Here is a 19,940-nt window from a genome sequence, read left to right as displayed (position 1 = left end):
CTTCACATAGATTCCAACATGAGCGTTGGATCTACAATTTTTTTCTAACAAAAAACATGAAGAGACAGTTACTTTCTCCACATACCTTGACATGTTGCCTTCAGCAGCTAACCAGAGTACTTAAGCAAAACATGGGGTTTTAACGTTCGGGACATACCAGTAACTGAAAATCGATAATGCCCTTGAGCTATCTCCAGGTCTAAAGATATATGCGCTTAGAAGGAATAATCGCACATGCGAAGCAAGGCAAGGAAATATGACCACAATAGTTAATCGCCAATAAGCCTTAAAAAACAACTAAAGCCAAATGTGTACGTGTGCTAAATATCAGTAAATGCAAACTTTTTATCATGTAGCATTGGGAAAACTAGAGCGCTTCACCCTTCCCGTTTTATCTAGTGATCATCTTCTCCACGATTATTTAAGGTATCTCTGAGCTTTATCAGCACTTGAGGATCTAGTGATCATCTTCTTCCCGATTATTTAAGGTATCTTTGAGCTTTATCAGCACTTAAGAACTTGAAGCAGCCATCTCCTAATAAAGTGGTAATCTTCATGTATAATGAAATATTTCTCTCGCCCTTGCCGTATATCGCGCCAGATGACTGCGTCTCTGCCGGCGGCAGTCCCCGCTGAGACATCTGTCATTCGATATTTCGTAAGCACAATCAGCGAAGCAAGGAAAAAAGGAAAAGCTGTACGAGAGCGAGAAGGTTTGCATGCACCGCGCGCGCCTGTGCTCGCGTTACCCGGGCTCTCGAGGCGCCAGGGCGAAAGACGCGCGGTCTGTGGCCACCAGCCGGACCGGCGGCGCCGGCACACAGGTTTCTTTGCTCTAACGACGATAGGCGTGTGCCAAAACATGCCAGATGGGCCGTGTCTCTGACATACTACGCATCATTCCGCGCTCGAGTGTTTTCAGATAGCCAAGGGTTGAGGCTGCAATCATGCTGTAATCTCGAGGGACGCCACAGATGGGCTTCGCTTATCGTACAAAAGTGTTCCGCTGCATTTATCGTTTGCGTGACGACGCGTGTTGGCGCCTGCGCGAGCGTTCTTGCTTGAGGGAACGCAAAGAGCATACACGAGCACAGGCTGTCGCCGGCATCCCTCCTGAGAGGCTCAGGCGCCGAATCACGGAGACGAACTAGCAGACGTCGGGACAAGCTACCGCCTTTCGCGTCGTGTCACCGCTTTTCTTCACAATGCTGACCAGCATGATCAGGTGATAGTTTTATTCTGTCCGTCTGGCTTTTAAGGCGTGCCAGTTATTTGAGAATCATGACCATGAACGAAGCCCCCAATCTTGAGGCGCGATCTTGTCACTTTCAACATCGCAAATGTGAAGAACGCCCGCCGATGTGCACTAACGCAGGGGCTGTTGGCTGGTTTCCAATACACCATGTTGCCACGAAGCGACCAGTGACTCGCAAGGCATGTCGTGTGGTCGATGATTGTGTGTGTAGAAAGTATTCATTTTTATCTATCCTGTCTTTCTTTAGCGTATCAGTGTTGTGTTAGCTAAAGAGCACCGCACCATCAGGGGCCGTATTCTGAAACGTTCCCCCAGGCGAAATTTCTTTTTTCGCTTTCAGGCTTGCGCGCTGATTGGCTGGTTGAGCAAAATTAAATGACGTCGGGCTCAACCACCCAATCAGCTCATCCAATTTTGCTAAAACAGCCAATCAGCGCACGCCTGAAAGCGAAAAAAAATTTCGCCTAGGGGAACGTTTCAGAATACGGCTACAGTATAACGGGAAATGTTTTACCTATCTTGATCTGCGTGTGGCTGGGTTTTTCTATTGCTCGGGTTCAATGTCTGTGTATGTGGTGGCATTAGCACGTGCGGTTATTGTTTTCATTGCGAGATTTGAATTCTGATTGGCTACTTTGGTTGAGAATAACAGTACTTTGCTTACCATTCAATTATGGCGTTAAGTGCATTTCCTGGCCACAACAAGCCAACAAGCACATCATTTTGGGAAAGGTGCACGTTTCGGGTTCCTTGTCGACAAAAACTTTGCGAAGGGACGCCGAGCTATTTCACGTCTTTCTTCATCGTACTCATTGTGGTTTTTACTGAAGATTGTACTCTGTATTATACTACAGGACGTACGATATCTACAGAACGTACGAATGATGCTTACTGCGGTCAGAACCATCGATGGATACCCTTGCGGTACTGGCTTATGGGCTTGTAATGGCTATACTTAACGTTTTTTAAAGCGATAGCTTTTTTAAGCTTCTTCGGCCACTTTGGATGGTTGGATGATCTCGCACAATAAACAGTGGTCTACCAGTGGTCCAAGCTAGTACACAAAATCTTTTCGACTAGCTTGGACCTTTACGTATGTGACGGCTGCAGTCTTGCCGATCCCACATGGGCCACTCAGGATGTGCCTGAATAGACAAACCCGCCGTGGTCGCTTAGTCGCTATGGTGTGGCGCTGCTAAGCACGAGGTCGCAGGGCCATGGCGGCCGCATTTCGATGGGGGCGAAATGCAAAAAGCCGTTGTCCCGTGCATTGCGGGCACCTTAAGGATCCCTTGGTGGTCAAAATTAATCCGGAGTTTCCCATTACGGCGTGCCTCGTAATTAAATCGTGGTTTTGGCACGTAAAACCCCAAAATTCGATTCAATTCCGAGTAGACAGCTTCCTGCTGGCTGGCCTAGTAGGCAGTTTGGGCCACTGGGTATGCACCACTGGGCATGTGCCCGAACTGAGAATTTCGACACTGCTTGTGTGATATTGGCATGCTTCCATTCTTGGCCAGTGCCTCAGAATAAATGTGCCAAGGTGGCATAAGGGGTATACATCATTAAATATATTAAAGCGATAGTACCCCATCCATAAAAGACGCTTCGGCGTCAAGCGCGGCCGCTTGATGGATAGACATTGCAACGAAGTTGCAGCCAGGATACTGGAGGTGTTGGGTGTTGCGGCGGAGTTTCCACTGGGGTGCTGTGATTACAATATATTCTGTGTCGTGGTATCATCATTCGGCATTGCGTTGGCAGTGAGATTGCCATGCGTGTGCCTGCTGATGTGCCCATAAGGTTTCGCTATTCACGGATATGCAGCAGGTTACATAAGCTATCGCTGACTTTGACAATTACCTTCGTGGATTTCTGCCACAGTGCTCATTATTTGCAAGCGCTTCTAGTCAGCCTCATACCAGCAACATTAAGGACGACTTCAATGCGAGTCTTTAATCGTATTGTTTTGAGTCGATATAACGTGCAGGCATTGTCGTATGCCTTTGCTTTGACTGTGGAACAAGCACACTTAATTTAACAGCTGTACCACATGTGTATAATTCTTTAGAGGCGATAATACTGAGTGTCTCATTAGTTACTTCGCTCAAGAGATAACTAGCAATTGTTCCCATCAGGTGACACATCCAGAAGCTCATGTGACTTGCGAGGACGAAACAATAGCGACATTTTTCGTCTGCAAGAAAGAAAAAAATGATGTGTTAGCATCGGCTGACCAAGACATGAATTCCCGAATTGAATTCTTAAACGTTACTTACTACTTAGTTTCGAGTGCATGATGATTACCAAACAATGTTCTGGCAGGAAGTCTAAAAAATAAATTAAAGGGCTAAATATTAATTCGACAATACGGGGTTCTTTAACGTGCAGCTGAACCTAAGTACACGAGCGCTTTTGCTTTCCGCCCCCATTGGAATGCAGCCGCCGTGGTCGGTAATCAAACCCATGATCTCATGCTCAGCAAGAGCAATACATAGCCACTGAGCCACTGCGGCAAATGAATAGCAATATTGCAGCTTAATGAACACTGAGGAGGGTCACTGAAGCGCTATGGACACTTCAGCTCAAGGACACCACTGACCTCTAATTTGTGGAGTCGGGGGAGGAACGTTTGTAAGATGACGTGGATTAAGCTAAGCTAAGCAAACTTGCTATAACTGAATACCGCGAAGTGCACCGCGAAGTTGTGCTTCGCAACTTCTAAACACACACACACACACACACACACACACACACACACACACACACACACACACACACACACACACACACACACACACACACACACACACACACACGCACACACACACACGCACACACACACACACACACACACACACACACACACACACACACACACACACACACACACACACACACACACACACACACACACACACACACACACACACACACACACACACACACACATGCACACACACACATGCACACACACACACACGCGCGCGCGCGCGTGTGTGTGTGTGATCATGACACACGCGCGCGCACGCGTGTGTCATGATCAGATCGTAGTTTTGGCATGTAAAACGGCATAATTTATTTTAATTTTAACGCTGATTGAGATCGCAATGACTTATACGCCAAAAAAAAATGTCACAGTTTCGCCCTAAGGGCGAAGCAATGAATGCGATAGCAACACAGCAATGTCATACGAAGTAAGGTGAGCGGCTTTGGTAGCAATATGAATTGTAGTAAACATGAGCTGATTAAGTAAGCAGGTGTGCTGCGGCGTAAGTAGACCGTCATGAAGAGAGACTCGATGACCACGAGAAGGCGCGTGTGAAACGGTGGTGTTGATGAGAAGCGCTGCCCGTGGGCAGCGCGTGCGAAGGGACACGCCTGTAGCGCTGCACTGCCGATCCGGGCAGCATTGCATGTGTAGCGTGCGTTGGAAAATGTGACCCGACTATTACTAACTGAATGAACAAGCGTGGTGAGAGCGCGCACAAACAAACACGAATAGATCACACTGAATGACTGCAGACAACGACTGTCAAAACACTGGCAGCAAGCATACGCCGCGAAGGTACCTGCGGTCTATCGCTTCAACGGAAACTGAGCGGCGAATGCACGGCGCATAAAGGTCAGAGCCGTGTGGAGATAAGAGACGGTGCGGACGAGCGACGAGCGCGGTTGTTGGCGGAGTAGAAGTGCGCCCCCCCCCCCCCCCCCCGCTCTTTCCGGCGCTGGCTTCCTGCTTCCTTGCTTGCGCGTGGGAGATTGAGTGCGTTCGCTCTCCGTGATAGTGCGCGGCCCCGCACGCTTCCGCTCGGGCATATGGCGCGCGGCGAAGATTTTATCTATAGGGAACCTCACGGCGACGACGACGGCGACGCCGACGGCAGAAATTCGGTTGAAGTGTCCATATAATTGCTATCGCAATAAAATAGAACTGTCATTGTATAAGGCACTCAGCACACTCTCTTACACTGCACTGCCCATCACTGCCGTGTCTTCGAGCTTCAGGCGACGTGCACCCAGTTTTTAGTGGCACGAACACGCTCTTGTTTATTGCACAGCAACTTCCGGTTAGGGACCAACTTGGTGGGTTAGGGACCGACGAGGTGAGACGAAATTCAAAACAAATAATAAAAAATACAAAACAGGTAGATATCGATGGTTCTACTTATGGTTGATAATAGATATGACTTCAGAGGACAGGTTTAGTACAATAATGAGCTAATTAAGTGTCAGTAATAATTAGAAACAATTAAGGAAAGTATACTTTCCCCACACCAAAGCACACAATCGTACACTTTAGATACCCACTGCATCAGTACAGGTTCCCGTGAAACTCCAAGACCAGAAGGGACGTCATCAGTGACATCACACTTACATCAGGGGTACCCGCTGATTACTGATTAAAATAAAAAAGTTAATTAGAGCTGCACACCACCTGACACAGAATGAACGCCTGCCTAACACAGCGGAGGGGTGACGTCACTTCCTTCTCTCTCGCTTATCCTCTCCCGGCACGCACCTGCTCCGTCGCTCGCGCGCGCGCGCCAGCTGCGCGCCGGCGCTCGTTCATGCTCTCACGTCAGCGGCAGAGGGGCGCGTAAAATGCGCCTCATGCGCCGTCCGCTAGGGGGATGCACGTCGCACCCTCCTCGCCCTTCTTCACTCCCTCGCCTGCTCCTTTGTGCGTGGTGGTTTCCCGCCAGTTCCATTCGCTCACTCCTCCGAGTTCGGTTTCCTGCCCTACACCAGGGTACACCAACACCGAGGCGCGAGTGCCACTAGCAGACACCTAAGTCGAGATTAGGGTCGTTTCTCACTTTTATTCTCTTTTTTCTGTACAGAAGTAGCGGTTACTTTCCAGGGAATGCCGAACGTCGTAGTATGTCCTCCGGTGATAATCACTAGAGTTGGGATTTCCGGGACATGTCCAAGTTTCGAAATTGTCCCGTTGTTAGTGTCAGCTACATTCATCATTCTACATTCACCAACGGGTTGCACCTGGATTTCCGCAACTTAGATTTTTATTTACTTATATTTATTTATGAATACTGCGATATTTTGTCAAGATCATAGCAGGGTGTATAAGAGTTTGTCACGCAAAACAAACAGCCAGACACAAAATAAGTACAGTTAGGTGCTTTTCACATGATTACACTGAGCCCTGTGTTACATTGTCATTGCTGAGGTTTTTCCAATCTGTTATTGTTATAAGAATGTAAGAATACATAAAACAGTTAACTCGAGTAGATAATGGCTTAATAGGCAAGGAATGACATAGCCGAGTTGCATAATGCGTGGAGTACGTCAAAATACTCGAAGAATCTATGTTATACTGCCGTCGCACTAACTGAAAGAAATCTTTTAGGTGGCAGATGCGATTTTCTGTAATTCATGGCAACCCACTTTGCTTAAATAGCTTAACAATTGATGTTCGGCCATACGAATTGAACCTCAAGGCCTTCTTTCGAACTTTCTTAATTTTCTTAATATTCGTCGCAGTATGTGGATCTCAAATTATAACTGCATATTCTAGGATTGGGCAAATGATAGACTTAAGAACGGAGGGCAGGTGTGGCAAGCTTCAAAGAGCGCCTTAAGAAGAGAGCTTACGAAGGCATTTTGCTGTCACAGAGTCAATATGCTTTGTCGAAGAAAGATTATTTGTTATCTACAAACCGGGATATTTAGAGTTGGTAACTTCCTATAAACAAATATTGCGAACGCTCTAGCTGTAAAGAGGCTTTTTTTAAAGTTATTTTCGTGTACACGGTTTTTTTCATTATTTGCATCTGCCATTCTTCACACCACTTAGTCACTTTAGTAAAATTGTTCACCGTAGTTTGATTCTCAATAGAAGTCATTTTTTCGTAGAGTACACAGTCATCGGCGTAAAGCCTTATATTAACAGAAATATCTTTAACGACCAATTGCATGAAGTGTCTCCTTTAGACTTTTTTCCCCAAACATTTCAATTTTCTCTGCGATCGCAACGATTCTCGTGAACTCTAAGGCTCACATTCCTGTGTTTTTTTAGATATCATAAGCAGAAATCGATGGATACAATCAAGTTTTAATGACATCCATAACGCATTGATGTTGCAAGAACTAAAAATAAAGCGATCAAAGTTAAAGGCGAGAACATCAATAATAGATTCATTTTTCCCTTTAGAAAAGTTAGGAAATCCCTTCACTTGACATTGTTGGTCTAATCACTCACATTTTAATGTTAACAAAAGGCTTTATGATTTGATATACCATTCAGTATGTTACGAGATACACTTTTTTATATTCCCGGTTACAAAATAAAGGTCAAGAATAGATGTGTTATTTGCCGATCAAAATTCAACACAATGACTAACATCTTATTTTCAATTATCTGCGAGGAACGTGATGAAAAAGTTGTCCAGTTTATCTTCGGCAGGTTGATGTCACCCCCTAAAATCAACTTGTCTTGGTTTTAGATGACAGTGCATAAAATATTTAAGTTTCTCTAGCACACCATAAGGTGAATTGGGTGGTCTGTGCACTACTACCAGAATATATCTGATATTATTGGGGCATACTTTTCAAACACGCTTTCTACTCTCCCAACCTGAGGCATTTCCTGAAGATGTGATGAGCTCTTAAACAAAATGGCGACTCATCCTCCTTTCCTGTCATGATCCTTCCGGAACACATTATAGCCGAGCGGTACCAACTTGCTATCAAATACGTCATCGCTTAACCACCTCTCTTAGCATAGTGATATCTGGATTGTGTGTAAAGATCATACCCTCCCACTGTAAAGCTTTGTTAACTATGCTGCGGCAGTCCATGGTCAACACTGTACAGCTCTGGCTATTTCCCTTACGAGATCATTTGCCTTTCTTTGGAATCCTATAACGATGGCCTTTTTCTTAGTCCCAGCAGTATACATAGTGCCATCAATGCTCATTTTATCAAACACCACCTTGACTTTTGCTCCGTCTGACCTTTCCAAATGTATGACCAAATGTTCCGATGGGACATCTTGGATTTCCCTAGATATTGACTGAACCAAAAAACGTCCTAGGAATGTTTTGGCAACATGTACTTTCCAACAAAAAGTTCCTCTCAAGGACCCCCCCCCCCCCCTAATATTAGTTACTCATTAATTCCTCTGAGCCATTTCAGTATAATTAGCCACTTCGCTGACTGTAGCATTCGGATATCTAAAAGCAAATGTGAGCCAAATATTGTGCACCTACAAACATTGTGAGCGTTACTCCCGTTGCCGGTATAACAGCTTGTAGAGACATAAATAAATGTAATTGCGGTCACTGTATTTATCGCTTCCTGTGCATTTGCAGATGTCGCGCAAAATCAAAGGGAAGCGATCTTCTGACTCCACCAGCCTCGCCGATTGTTCCTGTCTGTCGCATGACGTATAGTATATGCCATGACTGCGTGTACTGATATATGCAGTCATCGCATTATACGTCATCTGCAGAGACAGAAACAAGTGGCAAGCCTGATGGAGTCAGTAGATTGGTTGCGTTTTATTTTGCGTGACATCTGCAAATGTACAGGAAGTGATAAATACAGTGTCCACAATCACATGTCTCTGAATATTGAATACCGGCAACATGTGTGCACCAATCACAGTGGTTTTAGATGCACAAAATTTGGCTCCCACGTACAGCCTCCCGCATTTTAGCTATATCGCGCGAGCGTCCATCACGTGTCATTTCAACGCCTTTACGCGGCGATAATCAAGTTGATCTACCTTTCCTTCGAGTGGAATAATGATTGGGTTTTCTGGGCTCGAAGAAGGTTCGTGAAGTTATCAAAGACCACACGAAAGTAAAACACATTGTTCACGTGCACTTCTTGTTACGTAACATTTGGCTTGCAGATCTGAAAAACTTTTTTAGAAAGGTCCTTGAACATCTTTTAGTAAATGTACGCTGCCATGCAAACTATTTTCTGGCGCGGCCGGGATGACTTATTTTTTAAATAAAAAATCTTAAATTTAGCCCTCGGATTGTTATTCTACAGAAATTGTCTTCTTGTGTCTCACATAATATAAAAGCTGGAATATTTTTTCAACCCATATCCTGTACAAGCTGAATAAAATGTATGACTCTCGATTATCACTTCTGAGTGCAAGAAGCTTAAAAAACGATAATTGAAAACTTCAGCCACTGACAAAAAAGCATAACAATCAAAAACATGCTACTTAATATCGACCGTGTGACGTCGTGACGAATTATACAGGAAGTTTCTAATGTTCCATCAGGCCAGACTAATGCGCGACGTGTCGTTTGGTACAATGCAGAGTTAAATAGATTTTGGATCACTAAAGCTTAATTTTAATGTCCGATATGAAGTCCTCAGTGTCATACATTTCGATGAGTAGTTTAGTTCACGTTGCATTCCTGTGCAGTGCATTTCAGTATCTAAAACCCAAACCACAAATAACTAGCTTCCGGCCGATTTTCGGCATTTTCCGGCGTCGCCAAAAAATCACATCATCTCACCCTACGGGCAACCATAGTGGGATGCGAAAGCATCGCGGGGGGTGCGCATCGAGTTTCCGTTTCGTTTCACTTGGCAACACAACCCAATGAAAGTTAGAGTGAGAGAATGTATTGAGAAGAGAGGAGACGTTTGTACGGGGTTGTTGCTTCTTTATTTAGAGATCGTACGTGATTCATAGCGTTGGTGCGCGCGGTATCTTGAAGACGATGGCTTTGTGGTCGGTGAAGTGTATTGTCAATGGGTCTTGCTGCAGAGGGTCGAGTTTGAAATTTGCGAAGACGAGGTCTGTGCACGTTCCCCTGATGGTGGTGGGTTGCTTGTGATCTTGGGAAATGCATCGCAAAGAGTATACATCCTTCATGTGCTGCACCAGCCAATCGGTTGTCAGTATGTCTACGTTGAAGTCCCCTGCGAGTATGAAGGGCGCGTGTCTGTAGGTCTCGGTGTACTCTACCATGCTCCTTTCGAGGTAAAGTTCGACGCTTTCTCTTGAGATGTTGGGTTTGAGATACAGCGTCATGATGACGATGTTGTTGTCACCGTGGAATGATAGTCGGACGGCTGAGTGCTCTCCGTTGTGCCTTTGAGTGGTTACCGGTAGGTCTAGGTCCTTGCGTTTGCGGTGAGAGTGCGTTTCACATATACGGCGACACCACCGACTTGCCGTTGTGCCTCCTCAGTACACACGATCACGTCGTAGCCGTTGATGGTCGGCCGTGCGGCGTTCCACGTTTCCGTGAGGCAGAGCACGTCCGCTTTGGTTGTGACCGGGTCCCGTTCGATGTCCCTGGCGTGGGCGTTGAGAGACCGGCTGTTTAGAAGCGCCATGGTGAATTCCCTTTCGGGGTCGACGTCTTCTTGGAAAGCATGGAGGTAGCGCTGCGTGACGGTGTCGAGACGGTGGTTGTCGAGGCGTTTGAACTCGTCCGCCATGTTCTTGTCTATGTTGTCGTTCTTGTGGTGGAAGCGATGGTCGGCCGAAGCGTTGGTCAGGTAGAGGTTTTGAATGTTAGTGCACCGGCTTAAGGCGACGTAGACGAGTTTCTGCAGGGTGGTTTAGGCGTAGTCGTAAACGATCGACGCGTAGGTTCCACCCTGGGACTTGTGCACGGTTATGGCACTCGCTTGAACCAAGGGGAACTGCGTCCGTTTGCACGACACACCGGTTTACGGTCGATCGTCAACGTGACATTACGTGGTTCTATGGGTACCCACGCCGCGTCAACTTCGTAACTCAGACGGCTGGCCTCGCTCACTGAGTGGGTCGATCGAAGGCGAGCGAGCTTCCCTGTCGCGGGATCGTCGAAGTGCAGCCACAGTCGCCTAGGGAAGTCTTCTTCTCCTTCCGCATCATCGACGCTTCGTTCACAGAGTTTGAGCGTTCCCACTGCGCCGTTTACGAGGCCGTCGATGACGTCTATGTTTGCCGTTATCAACTTATCATGTAGGGCTTGTCCATGACTAGTGGACAAGCCCGTGTTGCTTCCGTAGAAGTTTCCTGCCGACGTTGACGTTTACAATCGGCTTCCCTGGCCCGAAGTTCGGGGTCCGCTTGCCGACGTTGACGTTTACGTTTGGCTTCCCGAGCCTTCCTCTGCTCCGCGGTAGTGGCGCTGCCGCTGCAACTAGCGCCGACGTTGACGTTGTTCATGGCGTTTCGCACATCGTTGCACAGAGAGAGAATGACGAAGCACAGCGAACGCGCGCTTTATACTGCCCCGCGACACTTGCGCCGCCTACCGGCGTACCCTTAGAGAGAGAGTGAGAGAGAGAGTTATATGCAATGATTTGCTGCGCCGCACCTGTGGCGGAGAGGGGGAGAGGGGAAGAGGAGAGCGCGCACCTGCGTAGGAAAGGAGAATGAGGGAGAGTTGCGCATGCGCAGTATGGGTGCGGACGCCGCAGAACGGACACTGCCCCGAGCATAAGATGCTCTCGCATCTAAAACAGTGCGACGCTCGCAAGACGCCAAAGTATGGTGTCTAGCATTCTCAGACTGCCCATATAAACCAGATCACACAGCCGACGGCCGAATAGGCAAGCAGAGCCTATAAGCCGGCCGACGAAGGCCGATGCGGAATAACCGTAAGAAACTTGTTTCTTGGAGCTTTGCATTAAAATAAAAGCAATGTTGTTACAAATCGAAACGAAATTGTTGCTCGGTTTGCAGGTAGGACCTAAGAATCATCGTGATCCATGTTTGAAGGCCACTATGGTTCCGGAATAAAACACGAGAAAAACGAGGTGGCCGCGTATTTCACACTCGTGAATAAATGAGCCCTGGCGCGATTAGATCGTATCAAGGGTGTCCACATTACATTTTTTGTGACGCACGTATTTTATTCCAGCCTCACAATACACGCTGCACTGATTCGTGACTTCGAACAGCGCGCTTGCACGCATAATGGCACTCACACAACTTCCCCGCACAACGAGCAGCACAAACAGCCATTTGTAAGCTTGTCATTTAAATTCGGGCATACATACCTTGCGAGATGATGAACAGCAAACCAAGAGCCTTGTGACAATGCTGCCCGCCGTGATGGCTTAGCGGCTGTGGTAGCATTGTCGCGGGATCAAATCCCGGCCGCGGCGGCCGCATTTAGATGGGGGTGCAATGCAAAAACGCCTGTATCCTGTGCATTGGGGGCACAATAAAGAACCTCAGGTGGTCAAACTTAATCCGGAGTCTCCCAGTACCGCTTGCTTCACCATTAGATCGTGGTTTTGGCACGTAAAGTCCCAGAATTTAGTTTTTGTGTCACAATGCCTGAAGTAGCTTGAAACAAACCACCACTGCACGAAACGCACTAACGAACGCGTAACATCAGCACCCACGGCATGGCACCACACAACTTGCACTCGCGAAGCAACAGGCGCGTGGTTGCTTACCATTATTTAAAAATGAGCTCTCTTTGACTAAAGTTTTCACAAGAGCTCTGCAAAAGCTTTACCGTCATAGGCCAGCGTTCAACACGCTGGCCTATGACGCTGGCAACAATGAAATAATAGGGAGCGGGAACATTGGCTCCTCGGATTTGTTACTCCCTTTTGGTGCCATTTTGGGACTAAACGGGCTGCTTTGTTTTTGATGGTATTTTAATGAAAAATTTTTTTGCCACAAGGGTGTTCTGGGGACTAAAGAGGGTCGTTTTGTTTTGATTGCGTTTTAACGAAAGCGTTAAGTGCCGCAGCGGCATTCTGGGGCTCTTTTTGGTTCTTAGTAACTTTTTAGTTTTTTGTTTATATCCAGGGAAGACGTATCAATAATACTTCACAAATGTTGCTTTTGGATATAGACATTCGAGCCGTTTTGGGAGATCCTGGGCAGATGTGTGGTTTGTTGCGATGTTGCTTTCCAGGTTTTTACAACTCTAATGACCACAATGTCGCCACGACTATCGATACCGTAAGATATAAAAACTTACAGAGAATACATCTCAACCGGTTTTGAATCTCGGACTCTCCGTTCTCGTAACGGGTCTTCAGCCGACGGCGCCACCACACAACAATGGCAAAATGCTAGCGCAAATTACGAATGACTCACAACGCAAAGTACATGATTCGGTGCAGGAAAAGTGAAAGACGGGGTAGGAAGGAGGAGTAATTTGAAGTCATGATTTCTGTGAACGGATTGCTCGCATGATATACTGCGAGCGTTTTTCTTTTCTGCAACTGACACCGCGGCTAAACACGGGGTCTTACAGCGCGTAAAATGCGCTATTGCTGCCAGCGCTTCGTAGCTTGGGCAAGACTGCAACTTTTTATTTGTATGCACCTGTCAATAGAGAGTGGGTGTAATTTGCTGAAGCAGGCCCAATTGCGTCTTCCAATGCGCGAAAAACGAGCACTTTGAACTGCATCAAAAATACCCTGGACAGTGCCAGGCTTGGTGGCACCACCGAGGCTGATGGAAGCCTTCGCGACGGCACTTTCGGAGCTGTTCCAAGTTATACAACGCCCTCTTTTTGGTTCGTGGGTGTCATTTCATTCTCTCATTTTGCGTGCTTCGTGTGAAGCCTGCCACGTCAAGCACATCGGCTTTTTCGTTCGACCAGAGAGGGCAGGAACACGCTGAGCGCGCAGATGGAGATTGAGCCTGTCAACACAAAAACACAGAACGACCGTCGACCCGCCAGCTATCAGGTGGTCACGCCACAGAAGCAACGTCATCGGTCCGGTGACAATCTTAAGTCGGTGCACTGACAACGCGTAGTGTTTGGCAATGGGAAACCCTGTCGATGCGCGGAGTCCAGGCTAGCTGCAATCTCCCGAGGTCGGCCGAGGTATCGGGAGTGCGTACGCGTGCCCTTCCACATCCAGAGTCTACAAGCTCGCGTGCATTGCCCATGCGCTGTGCCGTCTTATCGTGTCTGTTGCCGCGGAAGCCTTGCAACCCACGCAATGCGATAGCGTACTGCGGACTCCAGGGAAATGTGTGGCAGAAAGCGGCGTCAGTAGAGTAAACAGATTCTTGCGCAGAGGCCACGGCTGGCGATCCAGCACTCGGAGACACACGAGTCCGGCCGACTTCTGCCTTTGCCGCAATATACGCAGTGTTTTCTTTTGGTATCACAGAAACAAAGATCAGCTGCCTCACAGTTATCTGTGTTTTGCCGAATATATCATCTCTCTCACTAGCGGTTGCAGGTAGGGGTCGGTGTATACAGTGCACACTTTTTGATGATCGCGTTAGCGTACGTTCGGTATCGGCCTGACGCCGTCGACCTGCCTACGACATCCGTCTGTATGATAAAAGAAAATATATTTATATTAGAGTAATACATGAACAAAGATTGAGATTTCGGTATACGTTAACAAAGTAATCCCGACTCTCCCACTGCGTCGTCTAACATAGCCTATGGGTGTATATCCAGGGCGTGAAAATTGTCCGCGTAACACATGCACAAAACTGAACGTGGTTCTTCCCACCATTGTAGCTCAGTGTCTGCAGCGTTTTGCTGCTGAGCCTCGAGGCGGTAGGTTAGACTCCCGGCAGCATTTCAATAAAGGGCTGAATGGGAAAAAAAAAAAGAAAGATGCTCGTGTGGGCCATGCCATGGGGTGCACGTTAACGAATCACAAATGGTCGAAGTTGATGCGGAGTCCCCCCACTACGCGGCCTCTGATAGCCCGTGTGTTACTGTGAGAGGTGAAACGCTGTAATTTGGAACGGAGTTCAAGGCTTTGCGTTTGGAGCAACTCACTTGGACTGACGTGCTTCCTACCCATTTCGATGAAGGCTATCAAATTCGATACTGCTGAGTAATGTGTTTCGCACTGCACTTTTTTTTTGTTAATACATTCGGTCTTCTCAGTTATCTACAATAGAAGCCGCTCGATTGCTTGCGCTGCGCATTCTTCTCTGCAGGCTGCCCTTGTTTGATGCAACGCACTCCAGTGACCCTGATGTATGCTTCTTTGCGCGTGATGGGTTTGATAAAGCATTTGACACAGTATTTCATTCTAACCTCCTAGCTAACCTTAACGCTGTACTAAATAATCCTGAACTAATTAACTGGATTTCAAGCTTTCTTTCACTTCGCTCCCACTGTCTCTTACAGCTCGAACGACTCTACTGCTATTGATGTAACATCTGGAGTGCCCCAAGGCTCCGTTCTTGGGCCACGGCTTTTCTTAATCTACGTAAATGATTTGCCTGTAAACATCTCTTCTAACATTCGTCTTTATGCCGATGACTGTTTTACATGAAGTCATTAACTCTTATAATTATCATTACCGCCTCCAGGAGACATTTGCTAGGTTTTGCGGTCGGTGCAACACCTGGTAAATGAACATTAATTTTGATAAAACCATCCTGATGTCCTTCCGTAACAAATAATCTCCTTCTCTTTTTCATTACTCCTTCAATAACCGTTCTGTGGGTAGGGTATCTGAGTATAAGTATCTCAGTGTCATTTTTACGCATAACATGTCATGGTCTAAGCACATTGATTACATATCTAACAAAGCACTAAAATAATTAGGTTACGTACGTCGTAAGCTATCCAACTCTCCGAAAGATACTAAGCTACTATTATATAAATACCTAATCTGTCCTGTTCTTGACTATGCATCTGTCGTTTGGAACCCTTATAAGCAGTGTCAGATTAACAGGCCAGCAGCAATTCAGAAAGGAACTAAGATTTATATGCCACCGTTATGATCGTGCGTTGTCAACCTCTTCTGCGCTTTTTTCCCCGAAATTAACTTCGCTCTATTCACGATGCCGTATACCATCATTAAACAGCATCGTCAACTCTTAGGTTAGACATTCAAAAAACTACACTAACCTCGCGCCAGAGTCATCGACGAGACGACATCACAACTTAAACTGGATGCCCTATTTTGCACGCATTAATATGTTTAAATTCAGCTTTTTCCCTCGTTCCATAGAAGAGTGGAATTCCTTACCTGGGTCTATTCGCTCATCCCCATCACGAAGTTTTGTATCCGCCATCCAAGATGTATGGTCTTAGCACATCATCCTTATCGCTGCATGGTACTTTGTTGTGTATATTTCCCCGTGTTAACCCACTTCTGCTATAGCCCTTATGGCACTGCAGTATGAACAAATAAAAATAAATAAATAAATAAATGAAAGAATAAATAAATAAATAAATAAATAAATAAATAAATAAATAAATAAATAAATAAATAAATAAATAAATAAATAAAAATGTGAAGCTTAGCATGACCATTCAATAACTTCGTGCGCTCGGCTGCCCCCCCCCCCCTTTTTTTTTTTCTCGCAATATGGCGCTTTTCTGCCAAATATGCACAACACAGTCCTCCCTAAGGAACATCCCCATGAACGTGCCCTGAATGTTTCAAAACATATGCTTTGGTTTTTGTCGAACAGTGCATGATATGTTCAACGGCGTGTGCAGGTTATTCAGGTAGTTTTCAACAACGGTTAGCAGAACTTTTTTTCTGGGAAACATTGCACTCTAACTTAAGTGAGTGCCGCTCCATCGGATAGGACACCGAAGGCGCAAGTGACATTGTGAGCATGTGTCACGCACCAGGCTTTATAAATTCCAGGCTTTTACAATCGCCTGTTCGGGAAAAATAGCGTTCTTTTTTAGTCGGTTAATCTCCGCGGTGACTGCGTGGCTGTGGTGGTCTGCTGCTGAGAACGAGGCCGCCGGCTGGATTGCTGACGGCGGTGGCCGCGTTCGATGGGTGTGGAATGCAAAAACACTTGTGTCTGGAGCTTTGTGCGCCTGATAAAGTAGTGCTGACGCAAAACTTTCCCGTCCCGCTTTTTAATCGAAGCTTTATAGGCTCACAAGTAGTGGTGGGAGTGGTGTCACGCTGAAAAGTGGGCCGATCCTGGCCATAGTGCAGAAAGGGCCCAAGCTCTTTGGCACATACCAGGGACAAAAAAGAAAGAGAGAAAAAGAAAGAAAGAGAAAAAGAAAGAGAAAGAGAGATAGAAAGGAAGAAATAGAGAAAGAGAGAAAGAAAGAAAGAGAGAAACAGAAAAAGAGCGAAAGAGAGAAAGAAAGGAGAGAGAGAGAGAGAAAGAGAAAATCACCACGAAGGTCAGATACACACACAAGCTTCGCTTACCCCAATTTTCTCGACAGGGGAAGGGCTGGTTATTTTTGTTTTGCTTCTTCAAATATATGGCTGACCAGGTGTTGCTTTAGTGAACTAACTTCAATCAATCAATCAATCAATCAATCAATCAATCAATCAATCAATCATGCAATACATGTATTTACATGTAGTGTATGCAACACTGCATACCATTTAAGTGCAATCTGGTCGCCCGCAAAGCCGGCTAGCTCTGAAGTCTTGTGCACAGTCTTTTGAGGGCTTAAAACTGTATTATAGTTGAGATCTCAACACACCCTATAATGTAAAGAGTTCGATTATGTATCCTCTTTTTCAGCCTCTCGGAATATAAGTACCGCTTTGACGTTAACTAAGAAAGCATAAATTCTTCCACACGGGACTCTTTAATAATCAATGAACAAAGAAACAAATAAATTATTAATAAGCGGATGAATGAATAAATCAATCTGCAGATACAAAGCACATCTTGGAATCTAGGTCAAGCGGTTAATTAAATGCTCTAAAGCTGTTCTTATTCCACAATGCGTTTTGCAGCAAAGTGATTGCATGCCTGCGCACAAAATTAACAACACGCCGAAACCCCCACCACGTGATACACGTGAACCCACGTGACCGCAGAAACCACGCCTATTTGCAGGGTAGTACACATGAGCCTCTATATAAACCGCTTCGTCATATGAGTGCTGTCGTGTGTCTGAATTATTCTTCAAGACAATTGCAGCAGCACCCAGCAGCAGACGCGGTCAGCAAGGTCCTGGAGGCTCGCCAACGTCGCTTTAAGAATAAACATAACTTATTTTCACGCAGACGATCATAATCACTGGGTCCCTCGATGCAACATAAAGTCGATAACCGCAAATAAGTATGCCCGCTTTACTTCCAATTTGTTCCAAGGCATAGACCTTTTGAATGCCTCTGCTAACGTCAAATTAGCTTAGCTGACTTTCATAAATGAGATGTAAGCAGAAATATGCATGCTCAGTTCACAGCTCCGTTGAATAGTTGAATCGCCCAGCCAACTGTAGCGACATCGTCTGTTTGTGCGTGCGTGCGTGCGTGTGTGAAAATGTCCGCGCACCCATATTTTAAACGTCTGGCACTCCACTGAATAATGAAGAACATTAAATTTATGCTCATCCTCCATAGCAAGCAATTTAGACTGCTCTCTTATGTCAGTCCTCTTCGTGAAATGCAATCGAACCGTTATCTTATCATGATGCCTTCTATACACTGACAAGGCACACAAGAAGTCGTCAGCCTGGCTGTCTATTCCCTTAATATGACCGAACTGGCAGACAAAAGTATTTGGTGTTTGTGCAGTGTCGTATCAAAATGGCCGTAGAAACCGAGCAGAACTGTTCCCCAAGCTTTCTGTGGCAATTATAAATTATTCATTGTTTTTGGCGTTGATCCTTCTCCCTTAGTTTATTTATTTTCTTATTTATTTTGAAATTTTTCACGTTGAATCCAAAGGTCTGCATAAATAAATATAAATGAAATCAACTTTTCATAGCAGGATCTTGAATGGAAGCACTCGTTATTGTCAACTTCTGGAGGCAAATTCTAACACTTTATTGTAAAGTACATCAGTTTATGAACGAAATCAGCTTTTGCAATAACTGTCGCAAAAGAGAAAAGAAGTGAATAGATGTGCTAAAAAAAGAAAAAGATGTCCGTAGTACTGTGTCATTATACGCAGCACGAGTCATTTTTTTTAAACTCACATAAATAACCTGTGGCCGGTTAGAAGGGAGAAAACACAATCCTATCATTTCCTTCAGTGTAATTTTCTTTATGAGAAAAATAAGTTTCATAGGCCTATATCTCCTTAACGCGTTTATTTGAGGATCGCCAGAAAATTTCCCTATGCACAGCGTTCTTAACCTGATACCTCCATGGTATAGCCTCCTGAGACCCCTTGTACAATACATTGCACATTGCCTTCCACTTTTTTTTTTTCAAAATTCACTCGGAAGTGATTACGCAAAATATTCACTCTGGCTGTGAAGAACGGTGCATGTGTAACTACTGTAAAGAAGTGGTTTACTCATATTCTTGTCATCCGCTTTCGAGAAATTTGACAATAAATTGGTCTAGATCTCTGTGTCGTCCCACACGGCCGAAAGACTTCGAGGCGTATTTCGAAGTCACCGAATTTTCGTGAAAATACCGGACGCGGCAGCAATATGGCAATGTACTACACGTAGTTCCATCTTCATCTCAGCGTTCAAACAAAGAAATGCAGTTTTTACCACAGCTTACACGAGGAGATGATGGAGATAGTCATTTTTTCACGTACATGGAGGCGGAGCTTTTGGCATCTTTCCGTGGTATTATAGCGCCCACCGACGCCGCAACGCGGGGCCCTTTGGTCGGCGCTCTCAGCCGGTGCCTTAGCGCCGGCTGTCAAAGAAGTGAAAAAATTAAGAAGCACAGCGCGTGCTCGAGGCGCAAGCTCGGCACGCCCAGTGTCGTTCTAGAAGCTAGCCACGCTGGTCGTCGCAGCCGCCGCTCGGCTCACCACCTTCGCCATTTTGAGTAGGGACGACGGCACGGCTCGTACGGCCGCTGTCACGTCATCCTACAGTGGTGCTACACT

General features: G+C 45.9%; 1 protein-coding gene across 1 annotated transcript in view; it reads left to right on the top strand.

Moving 5' to 3' along the window:
• Window positions 1-910: 910 nt before the first annotated feature.
• Window positions 911-19,940, top strand: part of LOC119436028 ((Lyso)-N-acylphosphatidylethanolamine lipase-like) — a 43,391-nt gene continuing 24,361 nt past the window's right edge. The window contains exon 1 of the mRNA XM_037702761.2: window positions 911-1,225. Within this exon, the coding sequence (XP_037558689.1) occupies window positions 1,206-1,225 (20 nt within the window). The 5' untranslated portion in view covers window positions 911-1,205. The remainder of the gene's footprint in view (window positions 1,226-19,940) is intronic.

The sequence above is a fragment of the Dermacentor silvarum genome, chromosome 1 (assembly GCF_013339745.2).
Source record: "Dermacentor silvarum isolate Dsil-2018 chromosome 1, BIME_Dsil_1.4, whole genome shotgun sequence".
In the NCBI taxonomy this organism is placed as follows: domain Eukaryota; kingdom Metazoa; phylum Arthropoda; class Arachnida; order Ixodida; family Ixodidae; genus Dermacentor; species Dermacentor silvarum.
The sequence above is the reverse complement of the archived record's forward strand: the minus strand, read 5'-3'. Positions and strand labels throughout refer to the sequence as shown.